The following is a 25,695-nucleotide window of genomic DNA, read 5'->3' as shown; positions in this document are numbered from 1 at the left end:
ATTACTGGCAGCTTCAACTTAACAGATAATGTTATCATAGAAAGCAGCACAACAACTTTAACAATAGAGCAAATTTCTGGAAAATAATTGCAAAAGAAAATTGATACAATGTATTCTTTGGTTTTCTGTAGTTCTTCTTTTAGGTGAAATTCTTGAAAACTAAACCCACTCAGACACCCCCAACATGTTTTATGAGTTAGATGTTGCCTCGAAGAAACATAAAAGCTGGAGACAACTGACTTTTTTAAGAAGAGAAAACAAAAAGTCCTACAATTTTTTTTTTTAAAGCAAAGCAAAACATATAGAGCAATAGTAACAACAACAAGTATTCCACTTAAAGGGAATTGAATAAAATGACTTCTAAGTCCTGGATCTTTTTTCTAGATTTGATTTTTTCAAAACTATTTAACTATGTGTTTAGGAAAGAAGCAGAAGCTTAATTTTAATGTTCACTATTAAAATTAAAAAGAATTCATGCCTGTTCATGTAGATAAATTATTTCTAACATGAAACACCTGTTTTATCAGATTCTATGGTTATTCCTAGATTAGTTATTCTTGGCAGTTGTACTGTAAAACCATGTGTCAATTTGTGTGTGTGTGTGTGTGTGTGTTCACATGTGCATGACCTCATATTTCTTGTATAGAAACCAGGATTCTATTAAACGATCATAAATTCACATTATTTTAAAATATATATATATTATTGATTTCAGAGGGCGGGAGAGGGAGAGAGAGAGAAACATCAATGATGAGGGTCACTGATTGGCAGCCTCCTGCATGCCCCCTGCATGCCCCTGCTTGGGATTAAGCTTGAAACCCAGGCATGGCCCTGACCAGGAATCGAACCTCGACCTTCTGGATCATACATCCATGCTCAACCTCTAAGCCACACCGGCCAGGCAATTCACCTTATTTTTATAGCCCAATTAAAATGTAGGACAAATTTAGTCACCAATAAACAAAAATTGATAAAAACTATGGACACTTTTAAAATTAGAAATCATAAGGACCTGAAATTAAAAAACAAAAGTAGTTACTAAAATTATACAGTTAGGGTAAGAATTTGTTATATATATGTATATATATAAATTTGTAGTATAAATGCTACCAAAAAACATTTAAATATGTGTAAGTTTTTTATTAGCAAGGACCTTCTTAGGTACCTTTGCTGAGACATTTTTTCCATTATGATCAGTAAAATGATCATAATGGGAAAAAAATATTTTAAGCCCTGGCTGGATGGTTCAGTTGGTTAGAGCGCTGTTCTGATATACCAAAGTTGCAGGTTTGATTCCCCAGCCAGGGTACAGATAAGAATCAACCAAAGAATGCATAAATAAGTGAAACAACAAATCAGTTTCTCTCTTTCTCTGTCTCTCAAATCAATACGTTTTTTAAAAAAGAAAATATTTTTAATAGGTCATGATGGGGAAATTATTAAAGTAATCATAATGGATAAAATACTTTCTTTTGTTTCCCAGAGAGGTTCACAAGTGTTTCTTGAGTTGGTCCCAGGTAGGGGGACATCAGTGTTCCTGGAATAGCTCCGCTCAGCCCACATTCACTTCCCTTTACTGCCCTTTTACCACTTTCCCTCTTCTCTTAGCCAGCTGAGAACGACAGCAGGAGAGAGAAACTAGGGGAAGATTTTAAATCATAACATCCTACTCAATTTAAAATCCTGAGTGTACTTTGGTACTCATACCCATGATCATATGATGGCACTCCCACTAGTGTCCATCATCTGCTCCCAAGCTCTCAGCTTCTCCCTTTTAAAAAATACCTGTTGCATTCTTTCAATGATGTTAGTGCATCTAGATTTTTTTTTTTATTAAGGGACCTGACTTTTATGGACTGAATTGTCTCTCTCCCCTCCTACCAAATTCATATATTGAAGCCCCAGAATCGCAGAATGTGACTGTATTTGGAAATAGGATCTTTTAAAGTGTGATTAAATTAAAATGGAGCAGTTAGGTTAGGGTGGGCCTTAATCCAGTCTCACTGGTGTCCTTATAAGACAAGGAAATTTGAAAGATACCAAGGGCGAGAGCACACAGAGGAAAGATGGTGTGAGGACACAGCAAGTAGGTGGCCAGCTGCCAGACAAGAAGAGAGGCCCCAAGGAAAAAAAATTAAAATCCTGCTGACACCTTGATCTTGGACTTCTAGCCTCGGCCACTGTGAGAAAATTAATTTCTGTTGTTTAAGCTATCTAGTCTGTGGTATTTTGTATGGCAGCCCTGGCAAACTAATCCACTGACTAAAGGATCAGTTATGTTTTTTCAAAGGTTAGGTTAGATTTTTAACATTCCGTTGAGAAACTAAAGGGGCCCTAACCCAGAAAAGCAGCTAAGCAAATAAAGCACTAATTTAAGAGCCAATGTCTCAACCAAATCCATCTGCTCATGCATGGTTTATGAACAAGCAGCAGGGTCATCATTAGAGTAAAACATGTATCTAGTACTTACTATGTGTTGGCTGTAGGTCTAAGCACTGCTACTATATAAACTTGTTTCACCTTCACAAAACCAGATGGGGGAGATACTCTTGTACAGAAGAGGAAATGAGGGCACAGGAGGTGAGGCTGAGTCACTTAGCCGTGTGTGGGAGCTGGGATACCAACTCAGGGAGTCTAGTTCAGAGTGTTTGCTCTCACTACCTTTCCTTCAACAACCCCAACACACAGCAGTGCAAAGTGGTAAGAAGGGCACTTTACTTCTCCAGGCAGTTTCCTTATCTGAATAATGGGAATGATAATGCCTTTCTGCTGTTTGCGGGTCAACTGAGATAATTATGTAATAGTGCTTATAGGTGGGATTAGCCCCAGGCATTGCAGGCATATTTACTGGGTCTGAGATTCTTTTTTAAGATAGAGGGGCTCTATACTGAGCGGGAACCTATCATAGCCTTAGTTCCATGGAGGGCTTTTACCCCCTTCCAGTGGGTCTTATATCTGTAATACATGAGGGCTTAACTGTGCCCCCCACACAAGTCCATCACCCGTTGCCCTCAGGAAACTGTCCTGTGGACCAGTAAGAATGGCCAGGGGAGGTTCCCCTTCGCACATCCCTAGTCCCTGGAGCTGTTCTCTCCCACCTTCCCTAGGCTTCTGGAGAGCCCTTCGAAAATATCACATTTAGGAAAAGCAGAGTCCTTGCATGAAAAGTGTTTGTGATGAGGGCTCATTGAAAGTAAGGGAAGGTCAGCCAATGGAATAAGGCAAACACAGACCAGATCGTAAGCCATTCAGAGCCTGCTGAACCCATGTGAAGCTCCTCAGTCCCACACCCAGCAATCCAAAATGCATTCAAGCTCCTCACCTGCTATGGTCCAAGTGGCTGTAAAGGATCCTAATGCCAGACCAGCCTTCCCTGGAGCTGGCCACACATTCTCTAGGTGTGCCAGTGTTGGATTCAGTTCACCCACATTGCAGACATAGGCTCTCCCATAACCTCTGCAGCTTCTTTTCAGGCCTCCCACAGCTCAGGCCTTTTGGAATCACAATTGATAATGTGAGTTATCATTCAGTGACCCCCCTCTTTGAGACTTGGTCTCAGCATCATAGTCCATGCCTTTGATATACACCTGTTTGGGCTGATGACAATAATTAATTCTCTTCCTAGTCTTTTCCCCCCAGTTTTACTGAAAAATAATTGGCATACCTCACTGTATAAAGTTTAAAGCATACAGCATGATGGCTTAATTGATACATATATGTTGTGAAATGATTACCATAACAGGTTCAGCTAACTCACCTTTTCACATAGACAGAATAAAAAAGAAAAGAAGGAAGAAAGACCCCCTTCCTAGTCTTGGCATTAACACAGGCCGCTGAATGGGGAGAGAAACACTCTTTTGAGAACCTACTTTTGAAATTGGCATTCCCCACATATACTTGCATTCCTTTGAGCTCACATTACTACAGCTGCTTTCATGCCTGGATCTAAACTCAGCTCATCTCACGTCTGGTGCAGCTGAATTACTTTGCAGAGAGAGCTTTCAATATCTTGGCAAGAAGAGAGCACCAAGCCAACAGACACTAGCCGGACTGGGTCCTGTATTTGATATAAATCTTAATATTCAGAGCCATAGGAATTTTTTCCCTGTGCCTATGATTTCTTTCTACATTACTAAAATTTGTAAGAAAAATGAAAAAATGCCATAGGCCAGGCTACATTCAGTACGCATCTCTAGGTGTGCAATGTGGCCAAAGGAAAATGCATAGCCTTGCTTTTCCCTCTCATTCTCATGGAAATAAACAGTCCAAGAAATAGAACACTCACTTTTTAAGGACCAGATGTTCATTTACCCCATGGTGCTGGTTATAGAGAGCAGGGCCCCAAGAAGTCCAGCCTGCCAACGTAAATGTGGCACTGACAGCCAAGAATGTGAGAATGTCATCTGGCCATCCTCACCATATACTCTTGCCACACTTCAAGTGGATGGCTCAATGGTCCATGCCCAAACAATCATCATTCTGAAAGCTATTACATTCTAGGATTTCTTTTACTTTCTTTTTCCCCCCATCACCATTTATTCCCTCTATGCCCTTTTCCACCTCCACCCCCACTGCTGCCCCCCCCCCCCAATCACAACACTGTTGTCCATGTCAATGGGTTTTCTCTTTTTTTACATTCTAGGGTTTTAAAATTACATATTCTAGACCATCAAAGTATATAGCCAACCATGTGCAATTGAGTTTTGCCATTTGTTTCACTTTGGAGGATTCCCATTCATAACTGTCCACAGTCGTTAAGGCATGTCAGAGAACTAGCATGAAGTTTTGTGTCCATGAGACATTCACTAATACTAAACATCTTAAACAGCTATCATGCTGGTATTTACACAGAAAATGTTTCTCTCTCTGCTAACTTAGTGATGGTAATTTGTTAGCTTTGATTTTCTAATTGAACTGTTTCTTTCCCTTGCCAGTGTCTTTAATCATTTTCCAATTATGCTAAAGGGCAAGAAAAAAGTTGCCAAAAGTCCTTTTTCAAAACACTTCGATAAAATGTTTAATATTTAAAAGCAATGCTTTAGTGCCCCCTACTGGTATGTGACATTAGTAGTCCATTTGCAAAAGAGATTCACTTATAGAGAATAAACTCAGATTCTAAGTTTAAAAAAGTATTTGATAAGCCTTTTAAAAATTGTTTAATTTTTACAACAGCTTCAAGAAATATAAATGTGCCACCATTTTCATTACATATGCATATTTTAGCATTAAACATCTTGACTTCTCAACATCTTTTATTCTATCGAATATTTAGTTTTGTTGCAGAAAAAACTACCAGTTGCATTTTAGAAAACTGGACCATTTTTACTTAATAAATAAATATACATAAGAGATAATTTTTCTTAGATCTTCATATCCTCTCTGAATGATGTCTTTTTTATTAGTCTAAAAGTAGAATCTCTGTTTTACTTGAGAAAAAGGGAGGAAGTACGCTTTGGGAATGGATGGATCTTTAAAGAAAATTTATGCCCTGGATTTTAATAAACAATGATCATGATTCTAGAAGTGGATTGGTTAATAGCCATTATGATTAAAACCAAAATCTTTGTAAAGATAGTAGACAAATAGTCCATGTCACATGAGAAACTAGTGGACAAAAGGAACACTAACATGACAGGAACTGAGGCAACCTGGTGAGGTGGGGGATAAGAGGTGGAACAAGAATGATTGGTTAAATGTGGAGAAAGATTTTTTTTTGTCCCTGATAAAGCAAACCCTGCTTTATATAGTGAAATAATTTTGCAGCATCGATTTGCACATTGAAATCATGTTTTCCCCTATTGTATTTGAGTAGAATGTACAGCCAATCAGGGCAAAAGGGATTCCCACGAAGCCTAGAGCTCTTTGTCCACTTTTAGCCAGAACTAAGGGGAGAAAATATAATTGAGCATCCAAGCAGCACTCTACAACCAACTGGGGCATTGCAGGGAAGACAGACTGAGCTCACTGATTCAGGGGTTTCTACTTCAGTCAGTGATGGGTGGGCTTTTTTTTTGGAAAGCCAGAGGGAAACTATAGATAGATTCATGTCAAAAATGGGCCAAGTGAAATCATTTCGCTTACAAATTTGTGCCAAATTTGACAGGTGAGCCTTGACAGTAAAAAATATTCTCCACGGATTCAAAACAAACAAAGCTTCCCAGGAAATTTAAATTGCCTGAAATACCCTTCTATTAGTTCCTCAAGGATTTTCTAAGCTGTTTTTAATCTTGATCTTCAACTCATGCTTTTTTCCTTATCTTAATTTTAATTTTAAGATTCATTAGAGGACAAACATGTGACATATATTTGTCATATAACTTTAATTTCTGTCATTTGTTTCCACCACTTGCTTTTAAAATCTAAGTGAGAAGTGAACATTTCATCAAGGCATATACTTAAAATGTGCAAAACTTAGGAATGTCAGTATGTTCTGCCAAAATCTTAATTCTAGGTATTTTGGCTTCAATTTTAATAACTGCCATTATTAGTCGTACTGTAGAGGGGAAAGCTGCCTTAACATTCTTCTAAAACCAAACCTACCCATTATAATTTCATAGGAACTACACAACTTGAGAACCCATACTCATCTCCAGGGTTTATTTCTCATAAAGTCAAAGGAACATTATAAATTTGACTCAACTTTATGTCTCAGCTCATGCTCTAGGGGAAGGGATGGGACAACTTTTTAAAAAGTAATTAAGCCTATTAAAGTGTAAATCATCCTTACAAAGGAGGAGCTCATATGCATCTACATTCCCTTGGACTAAAACACTTGCTTCAAAGGAAGAATAAAAATAGACTGTCACCCATGTCAACTGATGGTCCTCAGTGCCAACTCAACACCAATAGGAATTCCCAACTTGGGGTGTGGTGAAGAAGGAAACTTTATTCTGTGCAAATGGCTCAACTGTGATACAGCACAACCATGAGGTGTCCCCCTCTCTGGCTAAACAGCTCTGCTCTGTGCTGGCCCGCTCCACTCTGCCGCAGTGAGGCAGCTTTGGGGTGCCAGCTCTAGCCAAGGAACAAAGCCTTAACTGCAATGTAAAAGCGCGCTCTTAAAGCCTGAGGGGAGCTGGCTTATATATACAGAAGTCCCCGCCCCTGGTCCCTGATTGGTCCACCCTCATGCAAATAAGCACTCCAAGTCTTCTCAGTTTGATTGGTCCAAAAGGCACTGTCCTGATTGGTCAGAATGGAGCCACTCTGATTGGTTAGTGAAGAAGGGGCTATAGCTGTGCTGCTCGGATTGGGTGGGGAAAGCCTTAGTCTTATTGGCTGAAACAGGATTCCACGCCACCTGAGAAACGGCGGCTCTGAAGGCAGGGTCGCCGGACAGGGAGGCGTTGGTGGCAGGCTTCTCCCTGAGGCACAGTTTACATTAGAGGCCCCTTTATAGAAATGGCTGCTCGGCTCTGTTTTTTGTTTTGTTTTGTTTTACTTTAAGCCTGGTTAGCCACTGGGAGCCACTTTTGGTAGGTATCTTCTTTCTCAGAGTCCACACACACAACCACGCGGTGGCTTAGGCAGTCTAAACTGGGGGTATGGGGACTCCGTGTTTGACAGCACAATCCCTACAGGTAGGAAAGGTGGAAGCCAGCCCTGATGTAAAAAGCAGTTGCCCTAATTTTCTTAGTGAATTAGAGAACACCCGGAATTGTGTAGTTGTTCAACAAGAGACTCATTGGAGCTTGCGTACACAGTGTTGAAGGCCGCAGCAGAAATGTATAAGAGGTAACATTTCGTTAGATTTTATTCTGTGTCCATCACTACTCTAAAACTTTATTTGTATTATACATCAGAACAAGCCTACAGTGTAGCAATAAATTTACAATCTTATCAAATGAGGAAAGTAAGGCACAGAGGTGGTAACCAACTTACGTGCAGCGACGCTGCTTGTCCCGAAGCCAGGCTTCTCGCGCTGGCGCCCTAAGCTAGGGGGCGGCGCTGATGCCCAGCCCTGTGGGAGCAGCGCGGAGGCCAGGCCGCTCGCTCTGCAGGGAGCAGCCAGCTGATAAACTGTGTCGTTAGGGGAATGGTGAGAAATTTCCCAATTAAAGAGGGGGTGGTTTCCAAACAAGGGGAACAACACATGGAAGTGTACAAAGATGTGAAGTTTGCCGTTTAACCAATGCAGGGCTATGAAAAACTTTATTTGGGAAGGGGTTTTTAAAAGAGAAGATTATCAACACAGTGTTTTTTAAAGTGATCTCTCTGGAGAAATTGTGTGATCTATTTTGGGCTCTTTAATTTTTTTCTTTAATTGATTTTTTTTCTTTAGAGAAAGAGGCCTACCTGAGAGTGAAACATCGATTGGTTGGTTGCCTCCTGCACACACCCCAACTGGGAGACTGAACCAGCAACTTAGGTAGGTGCCCTGACCAGGAATAGAACCCACAACCTTTCAGTGTATGGGACAACGCTCCAACCAACTGAGCCACACTGGCCAGTGCTATTTTGGGCTATTTTAGTTATGCACATAGTATAAGCAAATTTATCTTCATTATTCCTGGGGAAGATAGGCATGTGATGATTTAGGAGGAGATGCATGGTCTCCTGCTGTTATTTTCTTGTAGGACTATGCTTCAGTAAGTTGTTTCCATTAGGGGAGCTCTTCCTCCCCAAATCTGAATTTAGCCCTATCTTGGCTTAGGATGATCTTTCAGACTTGAATGTGCTGAGCAGGTGTTTGTAAGGACTGAGAGAGAGAGATTTGGGGGTTTGATCCTTTTTCCACCTGGGTTGGATGTGAGACTAGGAAATGGGGCTGGGCAGCTCAGTGCATATAGGGCTGAGCTGTCAGTGGCCCTGATGTGGGGGAATCAAGAAAACTGACCTGAAACAAGGGAGATCTTTCAGGACAAGAAAGGAGGTAGATATTTTCATATATTGTGGTAGTTTAAGAAAAGCATATCATATTGTTACATTTTCAGTAAACGTTTATTGCACTTTATTTATTTACTTATTGTCATTCTTTCTTTTTTTATGTTTCAATTTATTTTTATTGTTTAAAGTATTACAAATTTCCCCTTTTTCCCCCATTGATCCCTTCCACCCTGCACCCCCTTCCTCCAGGCCTTCACCACACTATTGTCTGTGTCCATGGGTTATTCATATATGCATATAAGTGCTTTGGTTAATCTCTCCCCCCACCCCCACCCCCCAAACTTCCCTCTGAGATTGGTCAGTCTGTTTCATGCTTCTATGGTCTCTGGATCTATTTTGTTCATTGGTTTATTTTGTTCATTAAATGCCAGGTATGAATAAGATCATGGGATACTTCTCTTTCTCTGACTGGCTTATTTTGCTTAGCATAACACTCTCCAGGTCCCACCACACTGCTTCAAAGGGTAAGGGAGCCTTCTTTTTTACAGCTGTATAGCATTAAATGGTGTAAATGTCCGAGATGTTTGATATGATTTCAGTCATTTTGAACTTGTAGAGACTTGTTTTGTGTTCTAACATGTGGTCTATCTTTGAGAATGCCCCATGTGCACTAAAGGAGAATGTCTATTCTGCAGCTTTGGGGTGAAATGTTCTGTAAATGTCAATTAAGTCCATCTGATCTAGTGTGTCATTTAGAGCTACTATTTCCTTGTTGATTTTTTTGTCTGGAAGATCCATCCAGTGAAGTCAGTGGGGTGTTAAAGTCCCCTACTATGACTATATTGCTGTCGATCTCTCCCTTAAAGTCCTCCAGCAGTTTTGTGTGTTTTTTGTCCAAGCTGTGTGTCTTTTGTTCTGAAGTGTGTCTCTTGTAGACAGCATATATTTGGGTCCTGTTTTCTTATCCATTCAGCTACCCTGTATCTTTTGATTGGAGCATTTAATCCATTTATATTTAAGATTATTATTGATAGGTACTTATCTATTGCCATTTTATTTCTTTATGCCTATGTTTCTCTTTCTCCCTATTTCTACTTCTTAGTGCAGCAGTTCCTTTAACATTTCCTGCAATGCTGGTTTGATGGTGATAAACTCCTTTAGAGTTTTTTTTGTCTTGGAAGCTCTTTATTTCACCATCTATTTTGTTTTTGTTTTGTTTTTTAAACATATCTTTATTGATTTCAGAGAGAGGAAAAGAGGGGGAGAGAGAGAGATAGAAACATCAATGACAAGAGAGTCATTGATCGGCTGCAGCCCACAACCCCGGGAATGTGCCCTGGCCGGGAATCAAACCCCAATCTCCTGGATCCTAGGTCGATGCTTAACCGCTGAGCCACGGCCAGGCTCACCATCTATTTTTAATGATATCCTTTCTGGATAGAGTAGTCTTGGTTTCAAATCCTTCTTTGGCATTACCTTGAATACTTCATGCCATTCCCTTCTAGCCTGTAGAGCTTCTGATGAGACATCAACTGACAGACTTATAAGAGCTCCTTTGTAGGTAACAGATTGTTTTTCTCTTGCTGCCTTTAAGATTCTCTTACTAATCAGAAAGAATTATGCACCCCTATGTTCATAGCAGAGCAGTTTACAATAGCTAAAATCTGGAAACAGCCCAAGTGCCCATCAGTAAATGAGTGGATAAAAAAGCTATGGGACATCTACACCATGGAACACTATGCAGCTGTAAAGAAGAAAGATCTCTTACCTTTTGGGACAGTATGGATGGACTTGGATAATATTATGCTAAGTGAAATAAACCAGGCAGAGAAAGACAAACATTACATGATCTTGCTTATATGTGGGATCTAAAGAACTTAGTAAACTGATGAACAGAATAGATTCAATGACATGGAAGTATAGATCAGACTGATGAATGTCAGAGGGATGGAGGGAGGTGGGTGGGTGGAGGGAGAGAGAGTAACCAAAGAATTTATATGCATATATGCACAGCCCAAGGACACGGACAATGGCGGGGAGAGGGACTGGGGAGGGGAATGGGATGGGGTGGAATGGGTCATTGGGGAGAAAAAGGGACATCTGTAATATTTTAAACAAAAATAAAATTTAAAAAAAGAAAAATAAATATATATATATATATGCTGAGAATGTCTTTCAGGTAAACATAGTGTTTTCTACTCCTAATTTCGCCTCCTAGATGAGACTAACCTGCTCACAGTTTTTGCTCAGGGAAGTTGCCTTGCACAGGTTGGGGCAGGGTTGATCATGATTGGACAAGAAGTATCAGAGGATCTGATCCAAGGACAGTCCATTCACAGATAGGACTCTGAAGTGGATTAAAAGGATGGTTCTGGCCTATAGAGACTATGGTCATTACTAAGCCATTCAGTCTGGCTCCTTCCAAGTTTAAGTATATAATGTTTAGACCAAGTTGGCTAGTTGGTAGGGAGAGGAAACCAGTGCAGCTGTAATAAGATCATGTAGGCCTTGATAACTGAACAGAGGTGCTGGCTCCTAGAAGGGCCTCTGATCCAAGTCAAGTCCATGTGGACTTACCACAAATCCTTTTTCTCTTAAGGGGGTTTGAGTGAGTGAGTACTTACCTCTGAAATAACTAGTGCCTAGAAACCATTCCAGGAATAGTGAGGAAGATGGATGTGTAGAAAGGCAGATTTTGGGCAACTCTGCATTTGACTAAATATTTTATTGAGCTCTTTTCAGATTATTAGTCTAATTTATTTGCATTAGATGCTGTCACTTCTCACTTAGATTCTCATCTTCCTCAGGCACTTTCTCTTCATTTTGCATTCTAGGGTAGTTGACACTACTCCTTAAACTTTGCATCTAATGGGCCCTTTATAAATGTTAAATTTAGAAAGCATAGTATGTTTACAGACAAAATTCTACTCCTCATAAGCTTTCGACCAACAGAAAATTCAGATTTAACAGAGTAGAGTTCTTGTTTGGAAAGTTAAGATGATTAACTGCTGTAAAACACTTACCATTGTGTCTGAATGTTAATTATAATTTTAAAAATATATATTTTCATTGATTTTTTTAGAGAGAGAGGGAGATGGAGAGAGGAAGAAACATCCATATGAGGGTAGAACATCGATTGCCTGCCTCTTTCACATTCCCTACTGGGGATCAAGCCAGGAAACCAGCCTTGTGCCCTGACCAAGAATCAGACCAGCAACCTTTTGGTGCATTGGACAATGCTCAGCCAACTGAGCCACCTAGGCAGGGTGGAATGTTAATTATAATTTTTTTAAAAATCCTCACTCAAGGATATTTATTCCATTGCTTTTCAGAGAGTGGAAGGGAGAGAGAGACACAGAGAGAGAAACACTGATGTGAGAGAGACATCGATTGTTTGCCTCCCACACTTGCCCTGACTGGGACCGAGGTACATGCCCTTGGCTGGAATCCAACCCAGGACCCTTCAATCTGAGGGCCAATGCTCTAACCACTGAGCAAAACTGGCTAGGGCTAATTATAATTCTTTATTGAGTGTCTGTCATGTAATAGGCTCAATGCTCTGCTCATTCCTTTTATCTCATTTACTCCTCACAGCAAACTTGTGTAACAAGTATGATCATATCCATTTTACAGATGAAGGAACAGAAACTCAACAGTACAGTAAAACCTCTATATAATGGACTAACTCAAGTGAGGGGGTGTCCATTAAAGCCGAAAATCGGTTATATAATAAGGTAGGTTTTCTGAATAAGTGTGTTAAAAAATTGACAAATTAGTTACTTTACCTGTGTTTACTCATGTAGACACATTTGTAGAATTAAAATTATGTATGAAAAGTTTAATCTCATAAAGTTTTCTATATGCATTACAGTAATTTTAAATTTATACTGAATAGGTCTAGTAAATGGGTGCACTCATCAGTCACTGCAAGTAAACAAGTGCATACGGCTGGGGTGTGGCTTAGCACACTAATTCACTGCTGCAGAAAGTCATGCCACTGGACAACAGAACCAATGACTGCATGAGCAAGATGAGATGTGATCACATGCTAATCATTCTCTGAACATTGTTTAACAACGGTGACTCTTGGATGTAAATATATAGACTATAGTTGTAGATATGTACTATTTATGTATATTAGCTAAATTACTAGTGTTTTTTCCAACATTTGGCCTATTTGCTAAAATTTGTTTGAAATAACAGTGAATTAATAACAAAAAAATAACCTGTTAATTTAATTAGAAGTAAAAATTAGAAGTAAAAGCATTTTAAAATTAATAGGGTGTTAATTTTCACATATGACGTATGGACCGAAAATTTTGTCTGCTAAATCCAAAGTCCATTAAATTGAGGTCTGTAAAATCAAGGGTTTATTGTATTGAGTGATTTACCTGAAGTCTCTTAGGATAGGATGTGGGGAAGTTAGAACTGTGAAATCAATATATTTGGTGATTTTTTTTCTGTCATACCCAACTTTAAACCTTTCCATCCACAGCTTTCAAAGGGGAAGCCTAGCATGCTAATTAATGTCCACGCCACCCATCTTACACAATAGCTATTAGACTCAGAGAGAGCACTTAACCCAAAGGTACCAATCCATAGTGTGACCAGGGACTTATGATGTGGATTAAGATAAAGACTGTGCCCAAACTGAGACAAGATGGGTCAATTAGATTTTATCCTCAAAAATGTAAAATAAGAGACAAAGATATTATTGTGAGCTGATAGAGGATGTTTGAGCTAAGAGGTTGTGAAGTAGAATTGAGAAGCCACAGTAAATGCAACATGAGCAAAGAGAGAAGCAATGATGAACAGAATTAGGCTATCTGGTCTAGTCCCTTTGAGCCAAGATGGATTTTATTGTTTTAGCTTAATTTCCTGTTTGCTTTATCCTTACACACACACACACACACATTCACTCATATTACTCACTTTATGTATACAGTGAGTAGACACAGATATAGATATCTATCACTCTATATGAAGTGAAACTGAATAGATGGTAGATGATAGATAGATGGATAGCTAGTTAGAGTAATGTAAGAAGATAGAAAAGACCAGAAACAGCTCCAAATATCCTCTGGAGCAGTAACATTCCATAATGAATTTAAATAGAGTTTTAAGTAAATGTCTTGAGATTTCCAAATATCAGCAGCAGTAAATGGAGAGAGAAAGAAAAAGAGAAAGAGAAAGATGATAGATGGTTAAGTGATTTTCCAAAAGCACAAGACAAAATATCAGAACCAGATATCATGATTTAGATTGTTTTACAATTAAGTGACCAAAAAATCAGTCCATGTTCCCAAAATTCATATATGGAGGAGTGTCAAGTGTTCAACCTACATAGTACCTAGCACAAAACAGTCACTCATTAAGTGTATATGGGACAATTGGAAGAATACTGTTGGAGGAGATAATTGAGAAGACATGACCACCGATTGACCGGAAAGCGGGCCCAGGTAATTGGAGGCTCCTCACCCCTTCCTCTGTCCTTGGAATGTACTTTCTGCCCACTGTTCCCACACTAGGAACTATTTCAAGGACACAGTCTTAAGAGTGTAATGTGTTGAGACCATCTGGGCTGTATATGTGACTGAACCCCATTAAGGCCTCTGTATAAACTCCTAAGATTCTGGCGGGCAGGTGCAGAGATCTGTTCAACTTGTGAAAGTCTAAGACATCTCATAAGTCCCCTTGCTTATTAAACCTGCCACCCAAGAATCTGGAATGCCTTGCCTCTTTCTTTGGTCTCACCTTGTCTTCTGTGTATGAAGGCCAGTTTCAGGTTTCACCAGGGATATTCCTGAGGTATCAAAATAACACACTCTAATCTGATTGGGTTAGAAAATATTGACTTCTGATTAGCATTGTCTTAGCTAATTGTTTGCATACCTGTCTTTTTTTTTAAAAAAAATTTATCTTTATTGTTGAGAGTATTACAGATATCCCCCCTTTTTTCCCCATTGATCCCCTCCACCCAGCATCCACTCCCCCACCCTCAGCTTTCACCACACTACTGTCTGTGTCCACAGGTTATGCATATATGCATATAAGTTCTTTGATTAATCTCTCCCCACCCACTCCCCCACCCCTGCCTTCTGACTGAGATTCATCAGCCTGTTCCATGCTTCTATGTTTCTGGGTCTATTTTTTCCTCAGTTTATTTTGTTTATTAGATTCCACATATGAGTGCGATCATGTACAACTGAGTCAGGAAGAATCAGAAAACCTGAATAGGCTAATAACAAATGATGAAATTGAAGCACTAAACAAAACTCCCAACAAACAAAAGCCCTGATCTGGATGGCTTCATGGGGGAGCTTTCTAATTCTTTAAGTTGTAGGATTAGTTTACTAAAAACTTTTCTTGCTTTTTGAGGTAGGCCTACAGTGCTACGAACTTCCCTCTTAAGACTGCTTTTGCTATGTCCAATAGATTTTGGGTTGTTGTGTGTTCATTTTCATTTGTTTCCAGGAAGTTTTTGATTTATTTCTTGATCTTATTGGTAACCCATTCATTTTTAATAACATGTTATTTAGCCTCCATGTGTTTGAATGTTTTTGAGTGTTTTTATTGTAGTTGATTTCTAATTTCATGCCCTTGTGATCTGAGATGCTTGAGATGATTTTAATCTTCTTGAATTTGTAGAGACTTGTTTTGTGTCCTAACATGTGATCTGCCTATGACCATGACCCATGTGCACTTGAGAGAAATGTATATTCTGCAGCTTTGGGGTAAAATGTTCTGTAAATATCAATTAAATCCATCTGATCTAGTGTGCCACTTAGTCACTGTTTCTGTGTTGACTTTTTCTCTGGAAAATCCACCCAGAGAAGTCAGTGGGGTGTTAAAGTCCATGACTATGATACTGTATTGCTATTGATCTCTCTCTTAAAGTCCTTAAGGTTATTATTGATAGGTCCTTATTTGTTGCCATTTTAATTCTAAATGCCTATGTTTTTCTCTCTGTTTCTTCTTATTATTGCAGCAGTCCTTTAACATTTCTTGCAGTGCTTCTATTTCTACTTCTAATTACAGCAGTCCCTTTAACATTTCTTGCAATGCTGGTTTGGTGGTGATAAACTCCTTTAGCCTTTTTTTTTTTTTTTTGCCTGGGAAGATCTTTATTTCACCATCTATTTTGAATGATAGACTTGCTGGATATAGTCATCTTGGTTTCAGAGCCTTGTTTGGCATTACCTTGAATACCTCATGCTACTCCCTTCTTGCCTGTAGAGTTTCTGATGAGACATCAGCTGACAACCTATGGGTGCTCCTTTGTAGGTAATAGATTGCTTTTCTCTAGCTGCCTTTAAGATTCTCTTTTTGTCTTGAATTTTTGGTATTTTAATTGTGATGTGTCTGGGGATGGGCCTCTTTGGGTTCTTCTTGCTTGGGACTCTCTGTTCTTCCTGAACTTGTGTGACTTTTTCCTTGACCAGGTTAGGGAAGTTTTCTGCCATTATTTCTTCAAACAGGTTCTTTAACCCTTGCCTACTTTCGACCTCCTCTGTCAATCCTATAATGCGAATATTGTTATGTTTCATGTTGTCCCACAGCTCCCTTAGGCTGTCCTCCTCTTTTTTAATTGTTTTTTTCTTTTTGGGTCTCTGATTTAGTGATTTTCTTCTACCCTGTCTTCTAATTTACTGATCCAGCCCTCAGCTTCCTCTAATCTGCTGTTTATTCCTTCCAGTGTATTCTTTATTTCTGCTATGTCATTCTTAATTTCCTTCATAGTTTCCATATCTTTATTCATGCTGCTGAGCATCCTTACAATCAGTATTCTGAACTCTATATCTGATAGATTGCTTATTTCCATTTCATTTCTCTCTTTTTCTGGAGACTTCTCTTGTTCTTTCATTTGGGGCTTGTTTTTTTATTTCCCCATTTTGGCTGCCTGTATTAGGTAGGCCTGCTAGGACTCTCAGTCTTTTTGGAAAGTCTCTGGTGCAGGCCAATGTCAGTTGCTGTTTGTGACTTGCCTTGAGTACCCAGTTTGGAACACCCACAACCCTCAGCTTGAGGTCACCTCTGTTGGGGTTGGGTGCATTTGGACAGGACCAAGATGCACACCAAAGTCTGCTTTTCCAAGTCCTGGGTCCAGAAGCATATCAGGCAAAGACTCAAAGCACTCTGAAGTCGCCTCTGCCTGCAGGCTGATTAATCTGATTCTCTTAATGGGCCTTAGGCTGTAGAAACTCCCCAGGGTGGGGTGGCTGGTTGTTATCAGTCTCTTAATGAACCTCAGGCTGTAGAAACTCCCTGAGGTCGAGTGAGAAGTCTTTCAGCAGGGTGGGGCAATTGTTCCCTCCTCAGGCAAAAGCTGCTTGGAAGGTAAATTTCTGCCTCTGCAAAATGGGGGAATGACTCAGCACAGGAACCCAGAGGGGTGCCCTCTGAGCTCTATTTCCAGATCTCACAACCCTAGAGTCTCCTCACACAGCTCTAGTCCACTTGCCATCCCTCTGCTGGGGCCCAATGTGAGTGGCTGCACATGTAACTTTGTGCTTTGGCTCTTTAAGAGGGTGCCTGCATATCCAGCTGTCTCTCTCTGGCAGACAGAAATCTGTCTCCTTTTCACAGCCAGATGTTATGTGGGCACCTTTCTCAGTTATGGTGCTCTTGACTGGGATGCCAGCCTGGGGTTTAGGCCCAAGAGTTCTCAGTGGAAACCCCCCATAGCTGAGATATCCCTCTGGACATTCAGCTGCTGCCTGTGGGAGCCCATCCAGCACTTCCTCCCAGTCTCTATGTGGTCTCCACTTTTCCTCCTTGGTTATGAGGATGCTCTCCAGCTCGTCTTCAGTTGCAGTTATGGTTTTTCTATATTTTAGTTGTATTTCCAGTTTTGTCCCAGGAGAGTGTCAGTGTAGCTTCCACTCAGTCTGCCACCATATTTAATCTCTCCTGTATACCTGTCTTTCACACCAGACTGAAGTTGCTATAGCTAGGGGTCAAAATTTACCCACCTTTCTTTCCCACAGTGGGTTTGTAAGTAGCGGGGAATGTCCTGAACACAGTAAAGATCAAAGTCAGTGAGGGCAAAGTGATTAAAGATGTAAGTTATTGCATTAGCTGGTAGCACTATGTGCTAATGCATTGGTTCCCCAGCTCCTGGCTGTACTTCAGGATCACCTTGGGGAGGCAGGATGGTAAAAACTTCAAATCCTAGAGACTCGCCTCCATTGTTGAAATCAGCAGCATTTGTATTTTTATCAGACTCCCCAAGTGGCTCCAATATGCCTACCTGGGGCAAGTTTTGAAGACCTAGGTTTACAGAACCAACATCTACAGTAGTATTTATCACACTTGCCAAATGACAAAATGACCTGAGTAGCTTTGTTAAAAGAATTTCCAGGCCCCTGCTTTGGAAACTAATCAAAGTTTGGGAGGATCCCGGGAATCTGTCTTTAACAATCATCCCAAGTGATTCTTATAACTAGTCAGGATTACTAGTCTAAAAGAAGGCCAGCTGAATCTAGTCCCCATGCTGAAGGCTAGATGCCCACTAAGTTTTTGTGGTTGGTTGGTATGCAGCATATTATAGCAAAAACTAACCAAGACTCCCTTTTTCAGAAACTTGTTGGAGGATGTGCTAAACCAAAAGATGAAATAAACCAGGAAGGATGAAACATGGGCTAAAAGAAGAAATATAAACAGCCTCAAAATACAAAGGAACCCCACGGTCTGGGAAAACATATTTGTCAAGGATGTATCTGATAAGGGCTAATTTCCAAAGTGTACAAAGAACTCATAGCACTCAGCAAGAGGAAGACAAACAACCCAATTAAGAAATGGCAAAGGCCTTGAATAATTCGACACTTCTCCAAAGAGGACATACGGTTGGCCAAGAGACACATGAGAAAATGCTCAACATCGCTAATCATCAGAGAGATGCAAATTAAAACCACAATGAGGTATCACTCCACACCTGTCAGAATGGCTACCATCAACAAATCAACAAACGACAAGTGCTGGCGAGGGTGTGGAGAAAGGGGAACCCTAGCACACTGCTGGTGGGAATGCAGACTGGTGCAACCACTGTGGAAAACAGTATGGAGGTTCCTCAAAAAATTAGAAATGGAGTAGCCGAGAACGCCCAGGAGGTAAAGTGGCGGGCTACTAGACAGCTCCCAGGGAGTCTACGGAGGGGCGGGCCTTCTCCAGTGGAAACCTAGGCGAGGGGTGGTTTCGTCTCCTGAGGCAATTGACTCGAATGATTGATATGCGTTAAAGCAGGTGCGAAGTTCAAACACTCCACCAGTTCTCTTGGACTAAACCCGAAGGAGAGCGTTTGCTTGGTGCCGGGACGTCTCTCCAGGAATGTTGGATTTCGCATCCTATTGTAAAATGTACTTACTGCAGATCAGAATTTCAACAAGAGAGCAAAACTAATACAATTTGTAAGAAGTATGCTCAAAATGTGAAGCAGTTTGGCATGCCTAAGCCTTGTCAGTACTGTAACATAATTGCAGCATTTATTGGTACGAAATGTCAGCGTTGCACAAATTCAGAAAAGAAATATGGACCACCTCAGACCTGTGAACAGTGCAAACAACAATGTGCTTTTGATCGGAAGGAGGAAGGAAGAAGAAAGGTTGATGGAAAGTTATTATGCTGGCTCTGTACTTTATCATACAAAAGAGTTTTACAGAAGACAAAAGAACAAAGGAAGAGCCTGGGATCTTCGCATTCAAATTCATCATCTTCATCTCTTACCGAGAAAGACCAGCATCATTCAAAACATCACCACCATCATCACCATCACCATCGGCACAGCAGTAGCCATCACAAAATCAGCAATCTGAGTCCAGAACAAGAGCAGGGACTATGGAAACAGGGCCATAAATTCTCTGCAGCAATTCAGAATGAAACTCCAAAGAAAAAGCCCAAATTGGAATCTAAGCCATCTAATGGAGATAGGTGTATGTAATGTGTGCCATTAGTAAGGTAATTTGCCAGTTGCATCCATTTCTGTCAGTAGCTCTATAAATCAGTCAGCAGATAGTGGGGGAACAGACAATTTTGTCCTTATAAGCCAACTGAAAGAAGAAGTGATGTCACTTAAGCGTCTCTTACAGCAGAGAGACCAGACCATTTTAGAAAAAGATAAAAAAGTTAACTGAACTAAAGGCAGACTTTCAGTACCAAGAGGCAAACTTGAGAACAAAGATGAACAGTATGGAAAAAGCTCACAAAGAAACTGTGGAACAGCTTCAGGCCAAAACCAGAGAACTACTCAAACAGGTTGTAGCATTGTGAAAGGGTAAAAAGTTTGACAAAAGTGGAAGCATACTAACATCTCCTTGAGAAAGTTACTGATTTAATGTTTCTGCTGAAAATGTAAATTTGAAAAAAATTCAGTGACGCCCTTAAATTCTGTGTAGTGGAAAAATATTTTTGCACACCAAATGAATTGGTGTGTTTCCTATTCACTTTTGTAACTGATATACAACATTTTTTAAGTTGTAAAACATTTAAATAAAACTTCAATTGGTTTGAAGTAACTTTTTAATAATTTGATATCCAGGAACTTTTCTGCCAGCAATAGTATTAAACAGTTGTAAAGGAGTGCATGAGTAGTGCTTTTTATAAAATGCAACATGCAATAATAGAGTAGGTATGGTTTTAAGAAATCATAGCAGCAGGGTTTTTGTTTTGATTTTTGTTTTACACCATGCTAATTTCAGATAAACAGTTTCAATTTAGAAATACAGAAACTTTTAAACAAGGAAAATGGTAAACACTGAAAAAAAAAAAAATTAGAAATGGAGCTGCATTTTGACCCAGTGATTCCACTCCTAGGAATGTATCCTAAGAATCCTGAAACATTCATCAGAAAGAATACATGTACCCCGATGTTCATAGCAGCACAGTTTACAATAGCTAATATCTGGAAACAGCCCAAGTGCCCATCAGTAGATGAGTGGATAAAAAAGTTGTGGGACATTTACACCATGGAATACCACGCAGCTGTAAAGAAGAAGATTCTCATACCCTTTGGCACAGTATGGATGGACCTGGAGAAAATTATGCTAAGTGAAATAAGCCAGACAGAGAAAGACAAACATCACATGATGTCGCTTATACGTGGAATCTAAAGAACTTAATAAACTGATGAGCAGAATAGATTCAATGACATGGAAGCATAGATGAGACTGAAGAATGTCAGAGGATGGAGGAGGGCAGGTGGGTGGAGGGGGAGAGAGTAACCAAAGAATTTATATGCATATATGCACAACCCAAGGACATGGACAATGGTGGGGAGAAGGACTGGGGAGGGGGAAGGAAGGGGGTGGAACGGGTCATGGGGGAGAAAAAGGGACATCTGTAATATTTTAAACAAAAATAAAATTTAAAAAAAAAAAAGAAGAAATATAACTAACATAGGAGAGAGGTCTCCTTAGGAAGACATAAAGAGAGATCCCAGGCTGGCAGCTGTTTGCCATGTGCAGAGGACAACCAGTCCAGAGCAGGTTAAAAGCTCCCGGGTGAGATTTCTTCAAAAAGTTGAAATTGATAGCACCAGATGCATCTCAATATTTTGAGAGGAGAGATTTAGACATTCAGAGAGTTTTTGTTTAATTCCTCTGTTGGCAGTGCCTGGTATGTTCCAGTCCAAACCTTCCTTTTACCCTCCCTGGAACAAATCTCCAGTCTTTTGCCAGAGTAGGGTATAGATTAGATGAGGTAGTCACTTGCCTGCTTCTTAAACAGATTTTCAACCAATCCTCCTTATTTTACCTACCCTCTTCTACCCTCACTTCTATTACAAGGGTGCTGGGGTGAGTATTCTGTAATATAAAACAGGTTGGTCCCCTCCAGTTGAGCCCTGAGTGCGCGCAGCCACTCCTCCCTCCCTCCCAGGGCAGGGTGCCATGTTTTGGAAGTTTGACCTGCACAGGAACTCACACCTGGACACACTGCTGGAGCCAAAGGATCTGACCCTGCTGGGCCAGGAGAACATCCTGCAGGAGTGCAAGGTCATCAACCGCAAGCTGCTGGACTTCCTGCTACAGCCTCTGCACCTGCAAACCATGGTGGACTGCGTGACCCAGGAGGTGTCGGCCAGCGGGGAGCAGCAGCCGTGCTATAGTACCCCGGTATCCCAGTGTGGCCAGCGAGATCCTGACGTCAGAGGTGCCCCAGATCAACTATGCCCTAGGAATACATGAGCCTTGCTGAACCCGTTCTATGGCTTCCTACACAGCAGGGGCTGCCTCACCCACTGCTGGCCATCATCTTCAGCAAGGTCATGGGCATCCTCATCAACCACAGGATGGACCAGCTCGTGTCCTTCCTGCAGAAGAAGGACAATTTCGTGGACCTGCTGCTGCAGCACATTGGCACCTCAGTCATCATAGACCTGCTCTTGCACCTCCTCACCTGTGTGGAGGGCCCCAGCTGAGGCAGAAAGTGGTCAACTGGGGAAATGAGGAGAAAATTGTCCAGTGGCTCATTGAGCAGATCCACCCATCAAAAGATGGCAGTCAACATTCCAATATGTCCCAGTCCCTGTGCTACATCATTTGCCTGAGCTGGGAGCAAACGATCCAAGTCCAGGACAGCCCAGAGCCCGACCAGCTGTTGGCCACCCTGGAGAAACAGGAGATGATGAAATAGCTCTTGAGCGACCTGCTGGAGGGAGAGATGAGCTCCTCTGTCCTCATCATCAGGATCCAGGTGCAGCTGACCTTGTTGGAGCCCAGGAGGCCACAGTCGGAGTCTGTGATAGTGAACAACTTCTTCAGCAATGTGCATGGACAGTTGGAGCTTCTGGCCCAGACAACCCTGGACAGCACCGTGTCCAGAGTTGGCGCCTTTAGCTCAGCCACTTCCACCAGCTCCTGCTTGAGCCACAGGAGTTGGAGCTGTTATGCACAACATGGGGCACCTTGACCCTGCCACATACAACACACAGCTGTATGTGGTCAAGCTGATGGCCAGTGCCCTGAGGGCCAATGATGCGGCCCTCACCCAGGAGCTCCTGGCATTGGACGTGCCCAACACTATGCTGGACCTCTTCTTCCTCTTCATGTTCAACAACTTCTTGCACACACAAGTAGAGGTGTATGTGAGCACCACTCCGAGCTGGGCCTCTTCTAACAGCAGCCTGACAGCAGCCTCTAGACGCCAGCCTCAAAACCCATAGTGAAACACCTGCTGCAGCAGTGCTACCTGGTGGAGCAAATTCTGATATCCTGGGACCCTGTGCAGGGTCCAGAGGAAAGGCTACATGCGCCACCTAACGAGAGTGGACAATGCCCTGGTGCAGACAACAGAGAAGGGGCCTAAGGGCGAGCAGCAGAGCAGTGAGAGGCCTTCTTGTCAGGACCCCTGGCCAAGGCCAACAAGAAGAACATGGTGGACCTGGTGAACACCCACTGCCTGCACTCCTTCAGTGAGGACAGGGAAGACTAGCTTAAGAAGTTCAGCTTCTCCACGGAGGCCATGCTGCAGCAAGCCTTCATGGATTTCCAGATGTAGTGCATGGCCTTGGCCTTCATCAACCACTTTGGCTTCAATGACAAGGAGTCTGGGGAGCAGGAGAAAAGTGTGAATGTGCCTTCCCACAAGACAGCAAACATTACCTTCTCCCTCAACGCTGACAACAAGAATCCCCAACACCAACCTGTTTCAGATATGCTGCAAGGACTGGATCCAGCAGGACAGAGCCTGGTAGGGCAGCCAGCAAGCCAGGAGGTGCCACCTGGGCCAGCCTCCAGGCTTCCAGAGTGGAGGCAGCACAGATACCGAGGAAGAGGACAATAAGGAGGATGGCCAGGTGGCCCAAGATATGAGTGGGCCCTCCTTTTACCCCCCTCTCCGACCCCCAGACTCCTGGCCCCCGCTGGACAGCTACCTTTGACCCAGTGCCTAGAGATTCCCTGACCAGGCCCCAAGACTCTGGGGAGAAGGAACTGTGCTCTGGGCCCCATGCCCCACAAGGCCCCCTTGGTGTGCCCCAGGACCTCCCCACCCTGAGCCTGGTCAGCCCTGCAGCTCAGGTCCTAGGACCCCACACCCTCCTCAGCACCTCAGGAAGCTTCACATAGCAACAGAGTAGCAGAGCCCTCAGACCCCTGTCAGGCCATGGTCAGCATCAGGGACCTCTAGGCCACCCTCAGAGGGACAAACTCCACCCTAAGCTCCTTGGACAGTACAACCAGAGACCCTGCTACCTCTGTCCCAGCCCCTGGGGCCTACCAGACTCCCCAGACCATGGAGGGGGGAGAAGAGCACAGAGCCCTCGGGGCTTCCCCAAAGCCAGAGTGCTCAGCCCCTCCAGCTGCCTCCAATGGCCAATGGCTCTTCCCAAGGAAGGCCAGTGTCCCGGGCCCCCAGTAACTGCCTGGTTCCGGTAGTGGCAGCCAAATCCTCATCCAGGGCATGGACCCTGCCCAGGCAGGGTCAGAGTGGGACCCATGATGGCCTGTTGCCCCATCACCCCATCTCCACCCCATTCCATCTCCACCCCACCCCCACATTCTCTCCTCTGGACTTCCAGGAGGCTGGTGCCAGGTAGACAGCCCCCTCCCCCCATTTGCACTGAGAAGAGAAATGATGGAGTTTTGTCTTCTAGAATAAAGATACAGAGTTGAGTAGAGAAAAGGGGGGGAGAGAGAGAGAGAGAGAGACCTATATTATATATTATACGTATGTGAAGGGAGGAGAAAGGGGAGGGAGCAGAACCAGAAAGAAACCAGGCCCTGGGGAAGGGTGGAGGTTGGATCTTCACCCCTCCCAGAGGGACTGCATTGGGGTTCCTGAGACTCCACCCTCCCCTCCCCTCCCCTCCCCTCCCCTCCCCTCCCCTCCCCTCCCCTCCCCTCCCCTCCCCTCCCCTCCCTTTGTGCCCCAGTCAGTGCAGATGCTCACACCTACAGTCAGCCTTTCAGCTCAGGTCCATCTGAGGGCCCGAGTGGGGGCCGAGCCTTTGCTCAGCTCCACACCCAGGACCCGGCACTTTCCCCTAGGCTGGGAGCTAAAGGACCCTCTGCCTGGCCCTTGCGGCTCTCTGGGAGCTGGGGTCTTGGTCCAGGCGGGCCTGACACACTCATGAGAACCCTGCGCTCCCACAGACCTTGGGGAGGGGTTTGGTGGGGGTCTGGCTGGGGTATTTCTCCAATGCCTGAGAGTCTAGGGTCAAGCCCAGCTGCCAAGTGACCTTGTCCTAGCTTCCTCTCTCAGGCTGGCGTGAGTGTGCCTGTGTTCGTGCAGAGCTTCTATTTCATATTGCAAGTATAAATAAATAAAGGAAGACAGTTTTAAAAAATAAATAAATGAACTAAAATAAAACAGGTTGGTTCCATATTTTGGAATCAACTGCTAATCCCTTATCACTCGCCCATTGTCTATCTAGCCTTCAAGGATTTTTCATCTTTTCTCCCATTCTCTCCAACTTTATGTGCTTATGCTTTTTAAAACAAATACCTTTACTGTCATCTTAGTGAGGTTTCAGGAAGTAAAGTAGGTGGCACATATTCAATCTGTTATATTGAGGCAGAAACTCTGGTGTAGATTATATTTATGACTTATTTCAAAACTTTTTATTATGGAAAGTTTCAAATATATGCAAAATGCAGAGAATGTTAGTGACCCCTTTCTCCCCCATATTACACATCACCCAGTTTCAACAATTTCCACCTCAAGGTCAATCTTGTTTTGTCCATATACCTACTTATTTGCCCCTCCTCCTGGATTTTTTCCTCCTGGATTATTTTGAAGCAAATTCCATGCATCATATCATTTCATCTGTAAATCAATAATAAATCTGAAGCGCTTCTGTAACTACCACTAGAGGATACTTCAAATGCTGAAGCAAATTCCATGTATCATATCATTTCATCTGTAAATCAATAATAA

General features: G+C 42.2%; 1 protein-coding gene and 1 pseudogene across 1 annotated transcript; both read left to right on the top strand.

Annotated features, from left to right (window-relative positions):
* The first annotated feature begins 6,053 nt into the window (after window positions 1-6,053).
* Window positions 6,054-20,465, top strand: LOC107537550 (protein FAM76B-like). Its single transcript, XM_016213582.2, is given in 4 exon segments — window positions 6,054-6,103; window positions 19,069-19,752; window positions 19,814-19,940; window positions 19,942-20,465. Coding segments are annotated over 4 exon segments (1,059 nt in total). The 3' UTR covers window positions 20,140-20,465.
* A 1,242-nt stretch (window positions 20,466-21,707) lies between these two features.
* LOC107537549 (serine/threonine-protein phosphatase 6 regulatory subunit 1 pseudogene) lies at window positions 21,708-24,355 on the top strand (annotated as a pseudogene).
* Window positions 24,356-25,695: the final 1,340 nt, after the last annotated feature.

Source organism: Miniopterus natalensis, chromosome 2 (genome assembly GCF_054644295.1).
Source record: "Miniopterus natalensis isolate mMinNat1 chromosome 2, mMinNat1.hap1, whole genome shotgun sequence".
In the NCBI taxonomy this organism is placed as follows: Eukaryota; Metazoa; Chordata; class Mammalia; order Chiroptera; family Miniopteridae; genus Miniopterus; species Miniopterus natalensis.
Note: the sequence above shows the minus strand (reverse complement) of the source record. Positions and strands in the feature narration are given on the sequence as shown.